The sequence below is a fragment of the Trichechus manatus genome, unplaced genomic scaffold, assembly GCF_000243295.1.
Source record: "Trichechus manatus latirostris isolate Lorelei unplaced genomic scaffold, TriManLat1.0 scaffold00001, whole genome shotgun sequence".
Lineage (NCBI taxonomy): Eukaryota > Metazoa > Chordata > Mammalia > Sirenia > Trichechidae > Trichechus > Trichechus manatus.
Genome location: NW_004443937.1, coordinates 14003890 through 14019420, shown reverse-complemented (window position 1 = coordinate 14019420; position 15531 = coordinate 14003890). Strand labels below are relative to the sequence as shown.

General features: G+C 38.2%; 1 protein-coding gene across 1 annotated transcript in view; it reads left to right on the top strand.

Annotated features, from left to right (window-relative positions):
* Positions 1-15531, top strand: part of CUNH3orf20 (chromosome unknown C3orf20 homolog) — a 104019-nt gene that overhangs the window by 20417 nt on the left and 68071 nt on the right. Inside the window, exons 6-7 of the mRNA XM_023741753.1 lie at positions 10895-11047; positions 11838-11958. Of these exons, the coding sequence (XP_023597521.1) occupies positions 10895-11047; positions 11838-11958 (274 nt within the window). The remainder of the gene's footprint in view (positions 1-10894; positions 11048-11837; positions 11959-15531) is intronic.

Genomic DNA, 15531 nt, shown 5'->3' with positions numbered 1-15531 from the left:
AAAAAAAAAAAAAAAAAAAAAAAAAAAAAAGGTAAAAGTTAAAAAAAGTTATACATCAGCCCTTGGGGTGCCAAAAGGCTCCAAGTCATGCTAGGATTTGCACTTGCCGGCTTCAGACCCCAGAACCATCATGATATGCATTTCATTTGGGTTGTCAGTGCCTCACTGGCTCTCTTCCCTCAATCGCCGATTCCCCCATCAAAACCTTCCCTCACACTAAGACACAAATTTTAAATTTAAATTAATAACAAACATCAATCACTATGTGCCTGACATGTGCTCAGCACTATCCCTTAGAGATTCGTTGAGTATTCAGAACCACTCTGTGAGATAATCTTTTTTTTTTTTAATTTATTGTGGTAAAATACACATAAAATAAAATTTACCGTTTTAAAGTGAAGAATTCAGGTGCATTAATACGTTCACAATGTTGTGCAACCACCGTCTCTATCTAGTTGCATCACTTTTTCAAAAGGAAATCCCATGCCCGTTATCAGTCATTCCTCATATTCCCCCCTTCCCCAGTTCCTGGAAACCACTAATCTTTCTGTCTCTATGGATTTGCCTATTCTGGACATTTCATATAAATGGAATCATACTATATGTGGTCCTTTGATGTCTGGCTTCTTTTACTCAGCATAATGTTTTCAAGGTTCATCCACATTGTAGCATTTTTTTTTTTGAGGTAAAATTCATATTACATAAAATTAATCATTTTAATGTGTACAATTCAGTGGCATTTAGTACAATTCACAATGTTATGCAACCACCGCCTATGTCAAGTTCCAAACCATTTTCATCACCCAAAAAGAAAACCCAATACCCATTAAGCAATCACTTCCCATCTCCCCCTACCCCAGTCCCTGGCAGCCACCAATCTGCTTCTGTCTCTGTGAATTTATACCTATAGTAGATATTTCACATAAATTGAATCATACAATGCGTGACCTTGAGTCTGGTTTCTTTCACTTAGTGTAATGTTTTACCATATTGTAGTATCTGTCAAAACTTCATTCCTTTTTATGACTGAATAATATTCCATTGAATGTATGGAATGTGTACCACATTTTGTTCATCCATTCATCCATTGATGGACACTTGGGTGGTTTCCAACTTTCGGCTGTTGTGAATAGTGCTGCTATGAACATTCTTGTGCAAATTTTTGTCTGAACACCTGTTTTCATTTCTTTTGGTTATACGCCTAGTAGTAGAATTGCTTATTCATAGGGTAATTCTATGTTGAACTTATTGAGCAACTGCCAAACTGTTTTCCACAGCAGCTACACTATTTTACATTCCCACCAGCAGTGGGAGGGTTCCAATTCATTCACATCCTCACTAACTCTTGTTATTTTCTGATTTTATTTTGTTTTAGTATTATAGCCATCCTAGTGAGTGTGAAGTGGTATCTCATTGAGGCTTTGATTTGCATTTCCCTGATGACTAATGTCACTGAGAATCTTTTCACATGATTGTTGGCCACTTGGATATTTTCTTTGGAGAAATGTTTATTCAAGTCCTTTGCTGATTTTTTAATTGGACTGTTTGTCTTTTTGTTGTTGAGTTGTAAGGATTCTTTATATATTCTGAATACTAGACCCTTATGAGATACATGATTTGCAAATATTTCCCCCATTCAGTAGGGTGTCTTCATTCTCTTAATAGTATCTTTTGATACAAAAAGTTTTTGATTTTGATTAAGTCCAATTTTTAAATTTTTGTTGTGTTATTCTGCTTTGGGTTTCATATCTAAGAAACCATTGCCAAATCCAAGGTCATAAAGATTTACTCCTACATTTCTTTCTAAAGGTTTGTAGTTTTTGCTTTTAGATTTAGGTCTTGATACGTTTTAACGTAGAGTGTGAGGTGATTCACCGGTGATCCATTTGTATATGGGGTGAGGAAAGCGGCCAAATGCATTCTGTTGCATATGGTTATCCAGTTGTCCCAGCACCATTTGTTGAAGACACTGTTTTCTCCATTGAATGGTCTTGTCATCCTTGTTGAAAATCAATTGACCATAGATGTATGCATTTATTTCTGGATTCTCAATTCTATTCTATTGATCTATATGTCTCCCTGATGCCAGTACCACACTGTTTTTGATTACTGTAGCTTTGTTGTAAGTTTTGAAATCTGGAAATGAGTCCTCTGTTTGTTTTTCTTTTTTAAGAATCTTTTGGACATTTGGGGCATTTGGGGTTCCTTGTAATTCCATATGTATTTGAGGATCAACTTTTCCATTTCTGCAGGAAAAAAAAAAAAAACATTGGATTTTGATAGGCATTACATCGAACCTATCAATCACTTTGGGGGAGTATTACCATCTTAACAATATCAAGTCTTCCAATCTATGAACACAGGATGTCTTTCCATTTATTTAGATATTCTTTAATTTCTGCCAGCAGTGTTTTCTAGTTTTTAGCATACAAGTCTTTCACCTCCTTGGTTAAATTTATTCCTAAATATTTTATTATTTTTGATGCTTGTTATGGATTGAATTGTGTTCCCCCAAAGTGTGTGTCACCTTGGCTAGGCCATGATTCCTAGTATTGTTTGGTTGTCCTCTATTTTGTGATCTGATGTAATTATCCTATGTGTTGTAAATTCTAACGTCTATGATGTTAATGAGGCAGGATTAGAGGCAGTTAAGTTAATGAGGCAGGATACAGTCTATAGGATTAGGTTGTATCTTGACTCAATCTCTTTTGAGATATAAAAGAGAGAAGTGAGCAGAGAGGAGAGGGACCTCATTATCACCAAGCAAGAAGAGCCAGGAATGGAGCGTGTCCTTTGGACCCAAGGTCTCTGCACTGAGAACTTCCTAGACCCTCCTAGACCAGGGAAAGATTGATGACAAGGACCTTCTCCTAGAGCCGACAGAGAGAAAAACCATCCCGTAGAGCTAGCACCCCAAATTCAGACTTCTAGCCTCCTAAACTGTGAAAGAGTAAATTTTTGTTTGTTAAAGCCATCCATTGTGGTATTTTTTGTTATAGCAGCACTAGATAACTAAGACAATGCTATTGCAAATAAAATTGATTTCTTAATTTCCTTTTGGATTATTCATTGCTAGTGTATAGAAATACTACTGACTTTGTGTGTTGATCTTGCAGCTTGCAACTTTTCTGGATTCATTTGTTAGCTCTAATTTTGTTTTGTGGATTCTTAAGAATTTTCTATATGTAAGATCATACCGTCTATCAACAGAGATAATTTTACTTCTTCCTTTCCAATTTGGATACCCTTTATTTCTTTTTCTTGCCTAGTAGTTCTGGCTAGAACTTCCAGTACAATGTTGAATAGAAATGGTGAAAGTGCACATTCTTGTCTTGTTCCTGATCCTAGAAACAAGCCATTGATTATGATATTATCTGTGGGTTTTTCATAAATTTCCTTTATCATGTTGAGTTCTCTTCTATTGCTAGTTTATTGATTTTTGTTTGTTGATGTTTTTTGACTTAATTTTATTTTTGGTGAAAATATACTCAGCAAGACCCGCTCCCATTCCAAAGTTTCTAGACATAATGATCAGTGACATTGGCCACATTCTTCAATTTGTGTCAACATTCTCGTTTCTGTTCTAGATGGTTCACTTCCATTTACTTAATCTCCCTGCCCCTAACCTTCTCATGTATGTTTTAAAATAGCTGTTGAGCCTTTGGTCTTATATATATAATTTTTTTTTTATATTAAGTGGTTTTATCATGAAAGAGTATTGGATTTAGCCAAATGCTTTTTCTGCATCAATTGAAATTAAATTGAAATCAATTCATGTGATCTTTTTCCTTCATTATATTAATGTGATGTGTTATATTCACTGCTTTCTTATATTGAATCGCTGTTGCATCCCTGGGATATACCCATTTAGTTGTAGTGTATATTCTTTTTAATATGCTGCTGGTTTCAATTTGCTAGTATTTTGTTTAGGATTTTTACATCTATGTTTATAAAAAATATCGGTATGTAGTTTTCTTGTGATGCCTTTATCTGGCTTTGGTATCAGGGTAATACTGTCCTCACATAATGAGTTAGTAAGTGTCTTAGTCATCTAGTGCTGCTGTAACAGAAATACCACAAGTGGATGGCTTTAACAAAGAAATTTATTCTCTCACAGTATAGTAGGCTCCAAGTCCAAATTCAGGGCATCAACTCTAGGGGAACACTTTCTCTGTTGGCTCTGGAGGAAGGTCCGTGTCATCAATCTTCCCTTGGTCTGGGAGCTTCTCTGCGCAGGAACCTCAGGTCCAAAGGATGTGCTGTGCTCCTGGTACTGTTTTCTTGGTGGTATGAGGTTCCCATGTCTCTCTGCTTGCTTCTCTCTTTTATATCTCAAAAGAGATTGGCTTAAGACACTATCTAATCTTGTAGACCTCATCAATATAACTGCCACTAATCCATTTTATTACATCATAGTGATAGACTATATAACACATAGGGAAATCACATCAGATTACAAAATGGGAGACAATCATACAGTACTGGGAATCATGACCTAGCCAAGCTGACAGATATTTTGGAGGAACACAATTCAATCCATGACAGTAAGTGTTCCTTCTTCTTCTATTTTTGCAAGTGCTCAAGGAGTTAATTTTTTCATTAACTGTTTAATGAAAAGCATCTGGTCCTGGGCTTTCTTTGTTGGGAGTTTTTTTTTTTTTTTTTAAACTAATTCAATCTCTTGTTATAGGTTTATTGAGATTTTGTTTCTTATCTGATTTGTTGGCATACGATTTTTCATCCTATTATAATCTTTTTTATTTCTATAAGGTCAATAGTAATATCCTCACTTTCATTTCTAAGAATTTCAGTAATTTGAGTCTTCTGTCTTATTTTTTTAGTCTAACTAAAGGTCTGTCAATTTTGTTGATCTTATAAAAAAATAACTTTTGGTTTCATTGATTCTGTTCTTCTATTCTCTATTTTGTTTATCTCCGCTCTAGTCTTCATTATTTACTTCCTTCTGATTTGGGTTTAGTTTTCTCTAATTAAGATATTGAATTTCTTAAGATGGAAGTTTGGGTTATTGAGTTGAGGTCTTTATTCTTTTTTTGAAAATTTTTGAAGAAAATTTGGACATTTCATTTATTCTTTTTTAATGTAAGCATTACGGCTAACAAGTTTTCTCTGAGCACTGCACTTATTTCATCCCATAAATTTTTGTATGTTGTGTTTTCATTTTCATGTTATCTCAAAATATTTTCTAATTTCCCTCATGATTTATCGTTTGTCCCATTGGTTAAGAAGGTGTTGTTTAATTTCCACATATTTTTGTGAATTTTCTAAATATCCTTCTATTATTGATTTCTAGTTTAATTTCTTGATGGTTGGAAAGAATACAGTGAAATCCGTGACAGCTAGAACTCGACAGGACTGCCTTGTTTTTTTGGGTCTCGCAAGTTTTCTACGTTTGACAGGGTGCAGTCTTGCCACTTTTCTTTCATTCGTTTTAGTGGAAAATATTCGAGTTTTCCTTCTCTTACAGGTTTCTGCCTTACACAGGTTCCAGCTTTTGCAGGTTTTACTGTACTTTGTATAATTTCTATGTTTTTAAATTTATTGAGACTTATTTTTTGGCCTAATATATGTTCTATCCTGGAGAATGTTTCATGTGCACTTGAGAAGAATGTGTATTCTTTTGTTGGGTAGAGTTAGGCCTAATTGGTTGGAGTTAGACCTAGTTGTTAGGCCTAGTTGCTTTATAGTTGTTCAAGTCCTCTATTTCCTTGTTATACTTTAGTTTAGTTGTTCTATCCAATATTGAGAATGAGGTATTGAAGTCTCCAACTATTATTTTAGATCTGTTTATTTCTTCCTTTAACTCTCTTATTTTTGCATTATATATTTCTGGGCTCTGATGTTAGGTGTGTATGTATATAATTGTTATATCATCTTGAGAGATTGACCTTTTTCTCAATATATAATGTCCTTTGTCTCATAACAATCTTTGACTTCAAGTCTATTTTTGTCTGCAATTAGTATAGCCACCCCTGCTGTCTTTTGGTAACTATTTGCATGGAATATATTTTTCCATCATTTCAGTTTCAAACCAGTTGTGTCTTTGGATCTGAACTGAGTCTCTTATAGACATCATAGGTGCGTCATGTTTTTGTATCCATGCTGCCAATCTCTACCTTCTGATTGGAGAGTTTAATCCATTTAGACTTAAAGTAATTACTGATACGAAGGGCTTACTTCTGCCATTTTGCTGTTTGTTTTCTGTATGTCTTATCTCTTTTTTTCCCTCAATTCCTCCATTATTTCCTTCTTTCATGTTTAATTGATTTTTTGTTTTATGCTGTTTTGATTCCCTTCTTATTTCCTTTTCTGTTTTTTGAAATTAATTTTCTTAGTTGTTTTCCTGAAAATTACAATTGATAAACCAACTAGTTTGAATTAATACCAGCTTAACTTCAATAGTATACAAACCACTCTCCTAAACAGCTCCATTCTTCCCCCCTGTGATGGTTAAGGTTGTGTGTCAGCTTGGCTGGACCATGATTCTTAGTAGTTTGACAGTTATTATGTAGTTTGGCGGCTATGTAATGATGTAATTATCTCCATAGTACGATCTGATATAATGTAATCACCTCTATGATGAGATCTGCTATGAGCAGCCAGTCAGTTGAAAGGGAGATTCCTTGGAGGTGTGGCCTGTATCCAATATATGGTGTCAGTTTGGATCTTCATCTGGCCTCCGGTTCTTGGGACTTGAGCTTGCAGCTTACCTGCTGATCTTGGAATTCATCAGCCTCTGCAGCCTGTGAGCTAGAGGCCTGCTGTCTGACCTGCTGATCTTGGGTTCACCAGCCCCTGTAGCTACGTGAGTCAGGAGAAGCCGTCAGCCCATGGACTTGGGACTTTCCTGCCTCTACAACCATGTGAGCCATTTCCTTGATATAAACTACCCCCCCATATATATATATATATATGTAGATAGATAGATGGATGGATGGATGGTTGGATAAATGAATAGATACGGATGTAGCTATAGATATACATATAGATATAAATAAGCTTCACTGGTTTTGCTCCTCTAGAGAACCCACCCTAGGACACCCCCTTACGTTGTTTTTATCAGAAATTACATTTTTATATATACATTGTATAGTTATCTTTACTGGTGTTCTTTATTTTTTTTATAGCTTTGAGTTACTATCTAGTGTCCTTTTATTGCAACTTGAGGGACTCCCTTTAGCATTTCTTGTTGGGATTATCTACTAGTGATAAACTCTCTCAGCTTTTGTTTATCTGTGTATGTCTTAAATTCTCTTTCATTGAAAAAAATTTATTGTGGATATATACATATATACATTTTTTAAATTTTTTATTGTACAATATATACAACAAAATATTTTCCATTCTAATCATTTTGAAGTTTACAATTCAGTGACATTAGTTACATTTACAGTAGTGTGCAACCATCAGCACTATCTATTTCCAAAACCTTTTCATCACCCCAAACAGAAACTAAGTCTTCATTAAGCAATAACTTTCCATTCCCCTTCCTCCCAGCCCCTAGTAACCACTAATCTACTTTGTTCTCTGTGCATTTGTCTATTTTAGATATTTCATGTAAGTTCTCCTCAATTTTTGAAGGATAGTTTTGCTCGATGTAGAATTCTTGGATGACATTTTTTTTTCTCCTTTCAGCGCTTTAAATATGTCATCCCACTGTCTTCTGCCTTCTATGGTTTCTGATGAAAAATCCACTTTTAATCTTACTAAGGATCCCTTATACATGATGAGTTTCTCCTCTCTTGCTGCTTTCAAGATTATGTCTTTGTTCTTCTACGGTTTGATTATAATATGTTTCAGTGTGCATCTCTTTGAGTTTATCCTACTTGGAGTTCACTGAGATTGTTGGATGTGTAGATTCATGTCTTTCATAAAATTTGGGAAGTTTTCAACCATTATTTTTTCAAATACTCTTTCTGAGCCTTTCTCTCCTCTCCTTTTGGGACTTCCATTATGCATGTGTTGGTATACTTGGTGGTGTCCCACAGGTCCCTTAGGCTCTGTTCAGTTTTATTTCTCTTTTTTCATTTCTGATCCTGAGACTGGAAAATTTCAATTGACCTATCTTCAAGTTTGCTGATTCTTTCTTCTGCTGCTCTAATCTTCTGTTAAACATCTCTAGTGAGTTTTTTTCATTTCAGTTATTATACTTTTCAGCTCCAGATTTTCCATTTGTCTACTTTTATAATTTCTGTCTCTGTACTGAGGCTGTCTATTTGGTGAGACATTGTTCTTATAATTTCTTCAGTTCTTTGTTAATGTTTTCCTTTAGCTCTTTGATTATACTTAAGATAGTTGATTTAAAGTCTTTGTCTAGTAAGCTCAGTGTTTGGGTTTCCTCAGGGGGGTGATTTCTGTCAAAACCTGTTTTTCCTGTGAATAGATCATACTTTCTTGTTTTTTGCATGCCTCATAATTTTTTGTTGGAAACTGAATATTTTGAGTATTATAGTGTCATAACTCTTTAAATTCTCCCCTCTTCCCAGGTTTTGTTGTTGCTGATTGTGGTAGTTTGTAGTTGTTTGTTTAGTGACATTTCTGAACTATTTTATGTAAAGACTGTATTCTTTGTCATGTGTGGTCACTGAAGTCTCTGTTCTGTTAGCTTAGTGATCACTGCTAGTGAATTCACAGAGATTGCCTTAAATGCCTGGAGCCATACACAAAGAAACAACAAAGACCAAAAAAAAAGGAAGAAATACTCTTCTAATCTTTGCAGATTAGCTCAGAGTTGAGGCACTCCAACACTTAGCCAGGCAAAGCATTGCAGCTCTGTCTTAGTTTTCACTTACTGCTGTGAAGAGCTTAAAGATCAGCCAGATGTGTAAGCTTAGGGTCTTCTCAGGTTTTTTCTTAGCGTGTGTCTAGCCCTGGGCATTTGCATTCCTTTCTAGATTCCCTGGTATACATGGGAGCTTTTTAAAGCTTTTATGCCCCAATGTATCTCCTTTCAAAGCCTCTTCCTTACTAAGCATTTCAGTCTGTCTCCTGCTTGCCCAGTCTGTTATCCCTTGCCTCAGGTGGCTGCAGTTAGTACATACCTTTAAGTGCTTTCAACAAACACTGCTGAGGAGGCTGTTCCAACCCTGAGAAAGTTCTGAGAGAGGTGAAACAAAGGCAAGCCTCTGAGCTGATCCCTCACAGAGCCACCAGACAGATCAAAACCTATCATCACAATTCTCTCTGGTACCAGCAGGTCACACCAAGGAATGCATGCTGCTATCCCCACAGTTAGCCGTAGGCTAGGGGATGGGGGATGATAGACAGCTAAGTAAAAACTCCACAATGCCGTCTTATCAAAATTTAGCAGTTTCTTTATTAAACACTCTTCTGGTTGTTTTAAGGTTTTTTTTTTTTTTTTTTTTCCTGTTTATTTGTTTTTTTTTAATTAGAGCTCAGAGTTCAGAAAAATTAGACTTTGAAAGTTTTTTTTTCTAGGTTAATTGTTTCTTTGGTGAAGGGGCAGGTTTTTGGAGTTCCCTAGGCTGCCATTTTTGGTAAAGTCACCAAGAATTACTTTTATCTCTGTTTTTCTTATGAGAAACCTGAGGCTCAGAGGGATTATTTAAACTTGTTCAAGGTTACACAATTTAGTATTAGAGCCAGGATCTAAACCCAAGTAATCTGACTTGAGCTCACCCTCATAGCCCCAGTGCTTTGCAGATTTTGACTGAGCCTCTTTCAGCTGGGGATACAATGTGAAAAACATATGACCCTGCCCTACAGGAATTTCATAGTGTCAGAGAAGGTTGTGAACACAACAAGAAAAAAAAAATCAGTGCTATTTGAGAGGCACAGCAGGATGAGGAAGTGCAGAAGAGGCAGAAACCATTTCCATTGCGAGGACCAGGGAAGTAGTGTGGAAAAGATTGGCAGACTCTGTCTTCACAGCAGTAGTCATCAGTCATTGAGCATTGGCTCTCTGTCAGGCACTTCAGACACCTGACTTCATTGAGTTCCCATAAGGTATGTCCCTGTATGACATCTGGGGCTCAGAGAGGTGAAGCAAATTGCTCAAGTCACATAGCTCAGAGGTGATTGGACTGGGATTGCAAACCAGGTTTGTGGGACTGTAAAGATTATGTCTTTTTAATGTTTCAAATGTGATTATCTGTTGATCCTTCCATCAGAGGATATGCACTCTGAGCAGGCTAAAGAAGAGAAGTGCTCATGAGGAGCGTGTGGCATTTCTCAGCTGGCAGGAAAGCGTTTAGGGTGGTGGACCGCAGTGCTAACCACTGAAATTCTTTTACATAAGGTAATTCCTGCACACAAGACAGTAGCTGCCAACACCATGGCCTTGTGAGTCAGGACAAATGCTTCTTGGGGCCTCCTTAGTAGGAAATGAGCAGGGAGACATTGCTCACCCTCCTAGACTGGCCACAAGGGAGGTAGCCTGACAGTGTTAGAAATATCACTGGCTTTGGAGTTCAGACCCTGCCTGGCTCTGGTATTTCTTGTGAAGTGGTGTTGGGAAGGTCATTTCTCTGCACCTTGGCTTCGTCATCTGTAGGGTGGTCAGCTCATCCTGGTTTGCCTGAGACTTTCCTGGTTTTAACACTGAAGGTCTCGTGTCCCAGGAAATTCCTCAGGCTCAGGGAAATCCTACTCATCTGTGAGATGGGGATAGTACTTCCTACCACAGGGTTGTTATGAGGAATAGAAAGAAGATAACATGCAAGCACTTGGGGTGTGGTCGGGTTCCATAATAATTTATTTTCATTGTTACTTATACAAAGTGCAGGGAGGGTCGTTGAAGAGGATGCATGATGTACCCAATAGCTAACACTTTGACATGTAGACTTGCTTCCCATGGGGCACCTGAGAACAGAACCTGGAGAGCTTTCTGTTAGTTCCACTTGACTATTTCTACCAGCTATCCCTCTGGAAACATCGCAATATGTCAGATCCCTACGTGCTGCCGAGGGAGAGCCATCACCTGGCTCTTTAATGACACGCCCAGCTTCTCCTTCCTGGCCCTGTTCAACGCTGAAGGCCAGGGTTGCGTTCAGTACAACGCAAAGGCCCGGTGAGTGGGTTGTGGGAACCCTGGCCCTGTGAAAGTATCTCTGGGGGTGACAGAGGAGGGCACTAGGTGGCAATTAGGAGTCTCTGGGAAAAGTAGGGGCTTTCCAGTGTCCAGAGGTGTAGGAAGACAGGGAGACAGGGTCAAGGTAGTGCCTACAGGGATGTAGGTACTTGGAGGCCAGGCCTTCGCTTGCTGGATCCATATTGCAGGCAATGAGAATGGCAGCTCCCCAAGTCCGATTCCACTTGGTGCCTCCATGACACCTCACCCAATGCTGGAACATATAATCAAGATCTTGATTATTCTTTAGATTCATAGAAGATTCTTTCATGGAGAAATGTTCTGTACCAGGAGTGGGTGAAGGAGAGGCTATGGACATTACTTCTGTGGAGTCTTTTAAGAGAAACACATAGTCTTGCCAGCCAAAGGTTGATTTTGTCCAGCCTTACATCAGGAACTTAGAAGCAGTTACTCTTATATTATAGATGTTCCTACTCCCACTTTGGTGCCCTGAGATCTTATATGCTCATGATCCTGGCATAAATCCCATTTCTTCCTCTCTTGGGTTTGGCCTGAGTCCCCATCATCTCTGTCAGACCTGCCCTGCCCTACAGAGTCCCCCAGTAGCATCAAGTATTAAGGGGCCTCAGACCACACCAGCCTGAGGAAGCAAGGTAACCTGCAGGACTCCAAGTTTCCTCCAGCCTAGGACAGTGTCAGAGCCCTGCCTGTAGAGGTGAGAGCTTCCTTCCATGGCCCAGTGGCAACTATTCATTTCTGTGTCTCCTAGTTGTCCATACGTCTTGGTCTTGGATGACGAAGGTGGGACCACCAATGACCAAAAGGGCTATGTAGTCCATAAGTGGAGCTGGACTTCTAAGACAGAGACGTTGCTCTCCCTGGAATACAAGGTAATGGTAGGCACAGGTAGGGCAGCAGTGAGCACCCCCACCACAGGAGGGGCCTCGGCAGCCTTCTTTGGTCTGCTCAGCGTTAAGAGCCACAGGACTACCTAAAAGATAGGGGCCCTGCCCTCAAGGAGCTCATAGTGTCTTACTCAGAGCTTCCCAAGTTGGTGGGTGGTGGCCCAGGGTTGGCTGAAGTTAAATTTTCACCAGCCTACAGCAACTGTTAGCTGTGCTGTTTCTTGGTAGTATCTTTCCTATTTTATTTTTATTATTAATATTACATTTTTATAGTTAGAATGTCCTTTATTTTATGAAATAACAGTTATAGTAATTGATAGTTTTATCTCTAATATCTATACATGGCAATAATAAAAGTTTATTCAGTCATTTATCAAAGATTTATTAATTATTTAATGTTAAATTATTACTAATATTAAATGATAACTTAATAAATTTAATTTATTAACCAAGTAATTAAATGTGCCTGTCACTTTATCTAGGGCAGAGTTTCTCAACCTTGGCATATTGGTATTTTGAGCTGAATAATCCCCTGTGGTGGGGGTCATCCTGTGCATTGTAGGATGTTTTTCAGCATCCTTGGCCTCTACCTATTAGATGCCAGTAGTGCCCACTCAGTGTGACAACCAAAAATATCTCCAAACGTTGCCAAATGTCCCCTGGGGGCAAAATCCCCCCCCCCCCCGTTGAGAACCACTGATCTAGAAGATAATAAGATAAACAAGACCCCCTCAAGGAACTCAAGAATCTAGTGGACTAATAAGAACACAGGTAGACAAGAATAAGAGCTGTAAGAGAGGGGCAAGCTCATAGGGTTGGGATTCAGAGAAAGATCACAGAACATAGAATCAGCTCAAGGTAGTCTCAGATTATGGACCCCAAGCTAAGGGTTACAAACATAAGCACTCTTAGAGGGCATGGAGGGGTACCAGCATCCTACCCCTAACCCCCATCTCTTGCCCTTTCTATTCACCCTGTATATTGGCCACTGGATTTTCTCCTTAAATTCTGCCTTCTTTAGATCACACCTCTGTTCAGAAACAGTCAATCCCTTGAGCATGCCTCACACTTAGTATCCCCGTGGCCTGAAATGCACCCCCTCTTCCTCTCTGCCAGTTCAAACTTGCCTTTCTTCAAAGCACTTCTCAGACTTCCCCTCCTTCATGACACCCCAGCCTATACTCATTTCTCTCTTCTCACAGTGTCCACAGAGTATAGTACTTATTTCACAATCAGTAATGTATTGAAGAGGTTCTCAGCTTTGGCTGCATGTCAGAATCACCTGTAAACACCATTGCTGTTGAGTTGATTCCGACTTACCGTGACTCTGTAGGACAGGGTAGAACTGTCCCATACGGTTTCCAAGGAGTGGCTGATGAAATTTGAACTGCTGACTATTGGTTTGCAGCCGAATGCTTAACTACTGTGCCACCAGGGCATAGGACTTTAAAAAATACAAATTCCCAGGCACTGCCCCAGAGCAATTCTGATTCAGTTGGTTTGTATGTGTTCTGAATTTCTATAGTTTTTTAAAGTTCACAAGTGTTTCTGCTGCTTGGCCAAGTCTGAGTCCCCAGTATAATGTTGTTGAGTTGTCTTGATATATTAAATGTGTATGAAAACTTTGTTATCGAGAAGATTATAAATTGGTTGAAGACAGGTACCATATTATGTGTTAATGTGGCCGAGTGGTTGAAGGCAGGTACCATATTATGTGCTAATGTGGCCAAGTGGTTGAAGGCAGGTACCTTATTATGTGTTAATGTGGCCAAGAGAACTGGGATGAGAGTCTGAGGAGCCTACTACTAGTGCCAGCTTTTCCAGATTTTGGCTGTATGGCTTTGTGAAAACCACTTAGCTTCTCTGAGTCTTGGTTGCAGCATCTATATAAAGTGTGTAACAGGACCTGCCCTCCTGCGTCACAATGCTTTTGTGAGAATTAAATAGTGGAGGGGAAGATGTTTGACGTCACTAAAATGTTTTAGCAATGTGTTTTAGTTCATTGTTTTATTCCCTGAAACTGTATACAGAAATGTACAACAGGTGCTGGTGTAGTCAGGAACAGTCTGGAAGAGAAAGTGACCTGTGAGGTGTAATGTAAGTGTGTGTATGATTCACATTGATAGATTGGATGTGGAAGGAAGAATATTCTGGGTAGAAGGAGTAGCATTTGTAAAGGCTTGGAGTTGGGACTCAGTGTGGCAACCTTAAAAGTTCACAAAGTCTTCTTGTGAAACAAAGGTGGGGCCTGAAGTGTATAGATTGCAGGTTGGGGGTGAGAGGCATTGGATGAAGGGTTTGCATGATGTCCTAGAGGCTGTGGTGGCTAGTTTTTTGCTTTGTTTTGTTTTTTAACTCAGGTACTTACCATTTATAGTGTTCGTGATTCCTTCCTAAAAACCAAATTTCCCTCTGGTATAATTTCCCTTCAGCCTGAAGAACTTTCTTTAGCATTTCTTGAAGTACAGATCTGGCAACAAACTCTCTCAGTTTTCTTTTATGTGAAAAATGTCTTTATCAAAGGGTATTTTTACTAGACAAGGAATTCTGGGTGATAGGTTTTTGTTTCCCCCAGCACTTTAAAGATATTGTTCCACTGTGTTCTGTCCTTCACAGTTTATGATGAGAAGTCTGTGGATTTTCAAATCATTGCTCATTTTATCTAGCCACTTTCAAGATTTTCTTTTTTCTTTGGTTTTCTGAGTTCGACTATGATGTGTCTAAGTATGGTTGTCTTCATATTTATTCTATTTGGATTTAGTGAACATCTTGAACCTGTAAATTCATGCCTTTCACCAAATCTGGGAGTCTTCTGCCATTATTATAGAAATTTTTTTTTTTTTTTTGCTCCATTCTCTTTCCTTTTCTTCTGAGATTCCATTACATGTATTTTAGACCTTTTGATATTGTCCCAAAGCTCCTGGAGGTTCTGTTCTTTTTTCAAAAATTTTCTCTTCACTTTTCAGATTAATTTCTATTAATGTATATTCAAGTTCACTGACTTTCTTTGGTAATCTCCATTCTGCTGTTATGCCCATCCTGCGAATTTTTTTATTTTATGACCTCTCTTAATTTCAGTTGGGCCTGTTGCGATATCACCCATCTCATTTCTTATATCGGTTATCTGCTTCCTCTCTGTTTTTCTTTTGTCAGTTTGGCCAATGGTTTATCAATTTTGTTGATCTTTACAGAGAACCAGCTTTTGGTCTTGTTAACTCTTTCAGTTGTTTTTGTGTTCTCTATTTCATTTAATTCTGCTCTAATTCTTATTATTTCCTTTCTTCTGGCACCTGAGGGCTTCTTTTGCGGCTCTCTTTCTACTTGTTCCAGTTGTAGGGTTAATGTTTTGATTCTGGCCCTTTCTTCTTTTTGGACGTGTGCATTTATTGCTATAAACTGACCTCTGAACACTGCTTTTGCTGTGTGCCAAAGGTTCTGGTAGGATGTTTTTTCATTCTCGTTTGATTCTATGAATTTCTTTATTCCATCCTTAATTTCTTCTATAACCCAGTAGTTTTTGAGCAAGGTGTTGTTCAGTTTCCATGTGTTTGATTTTTT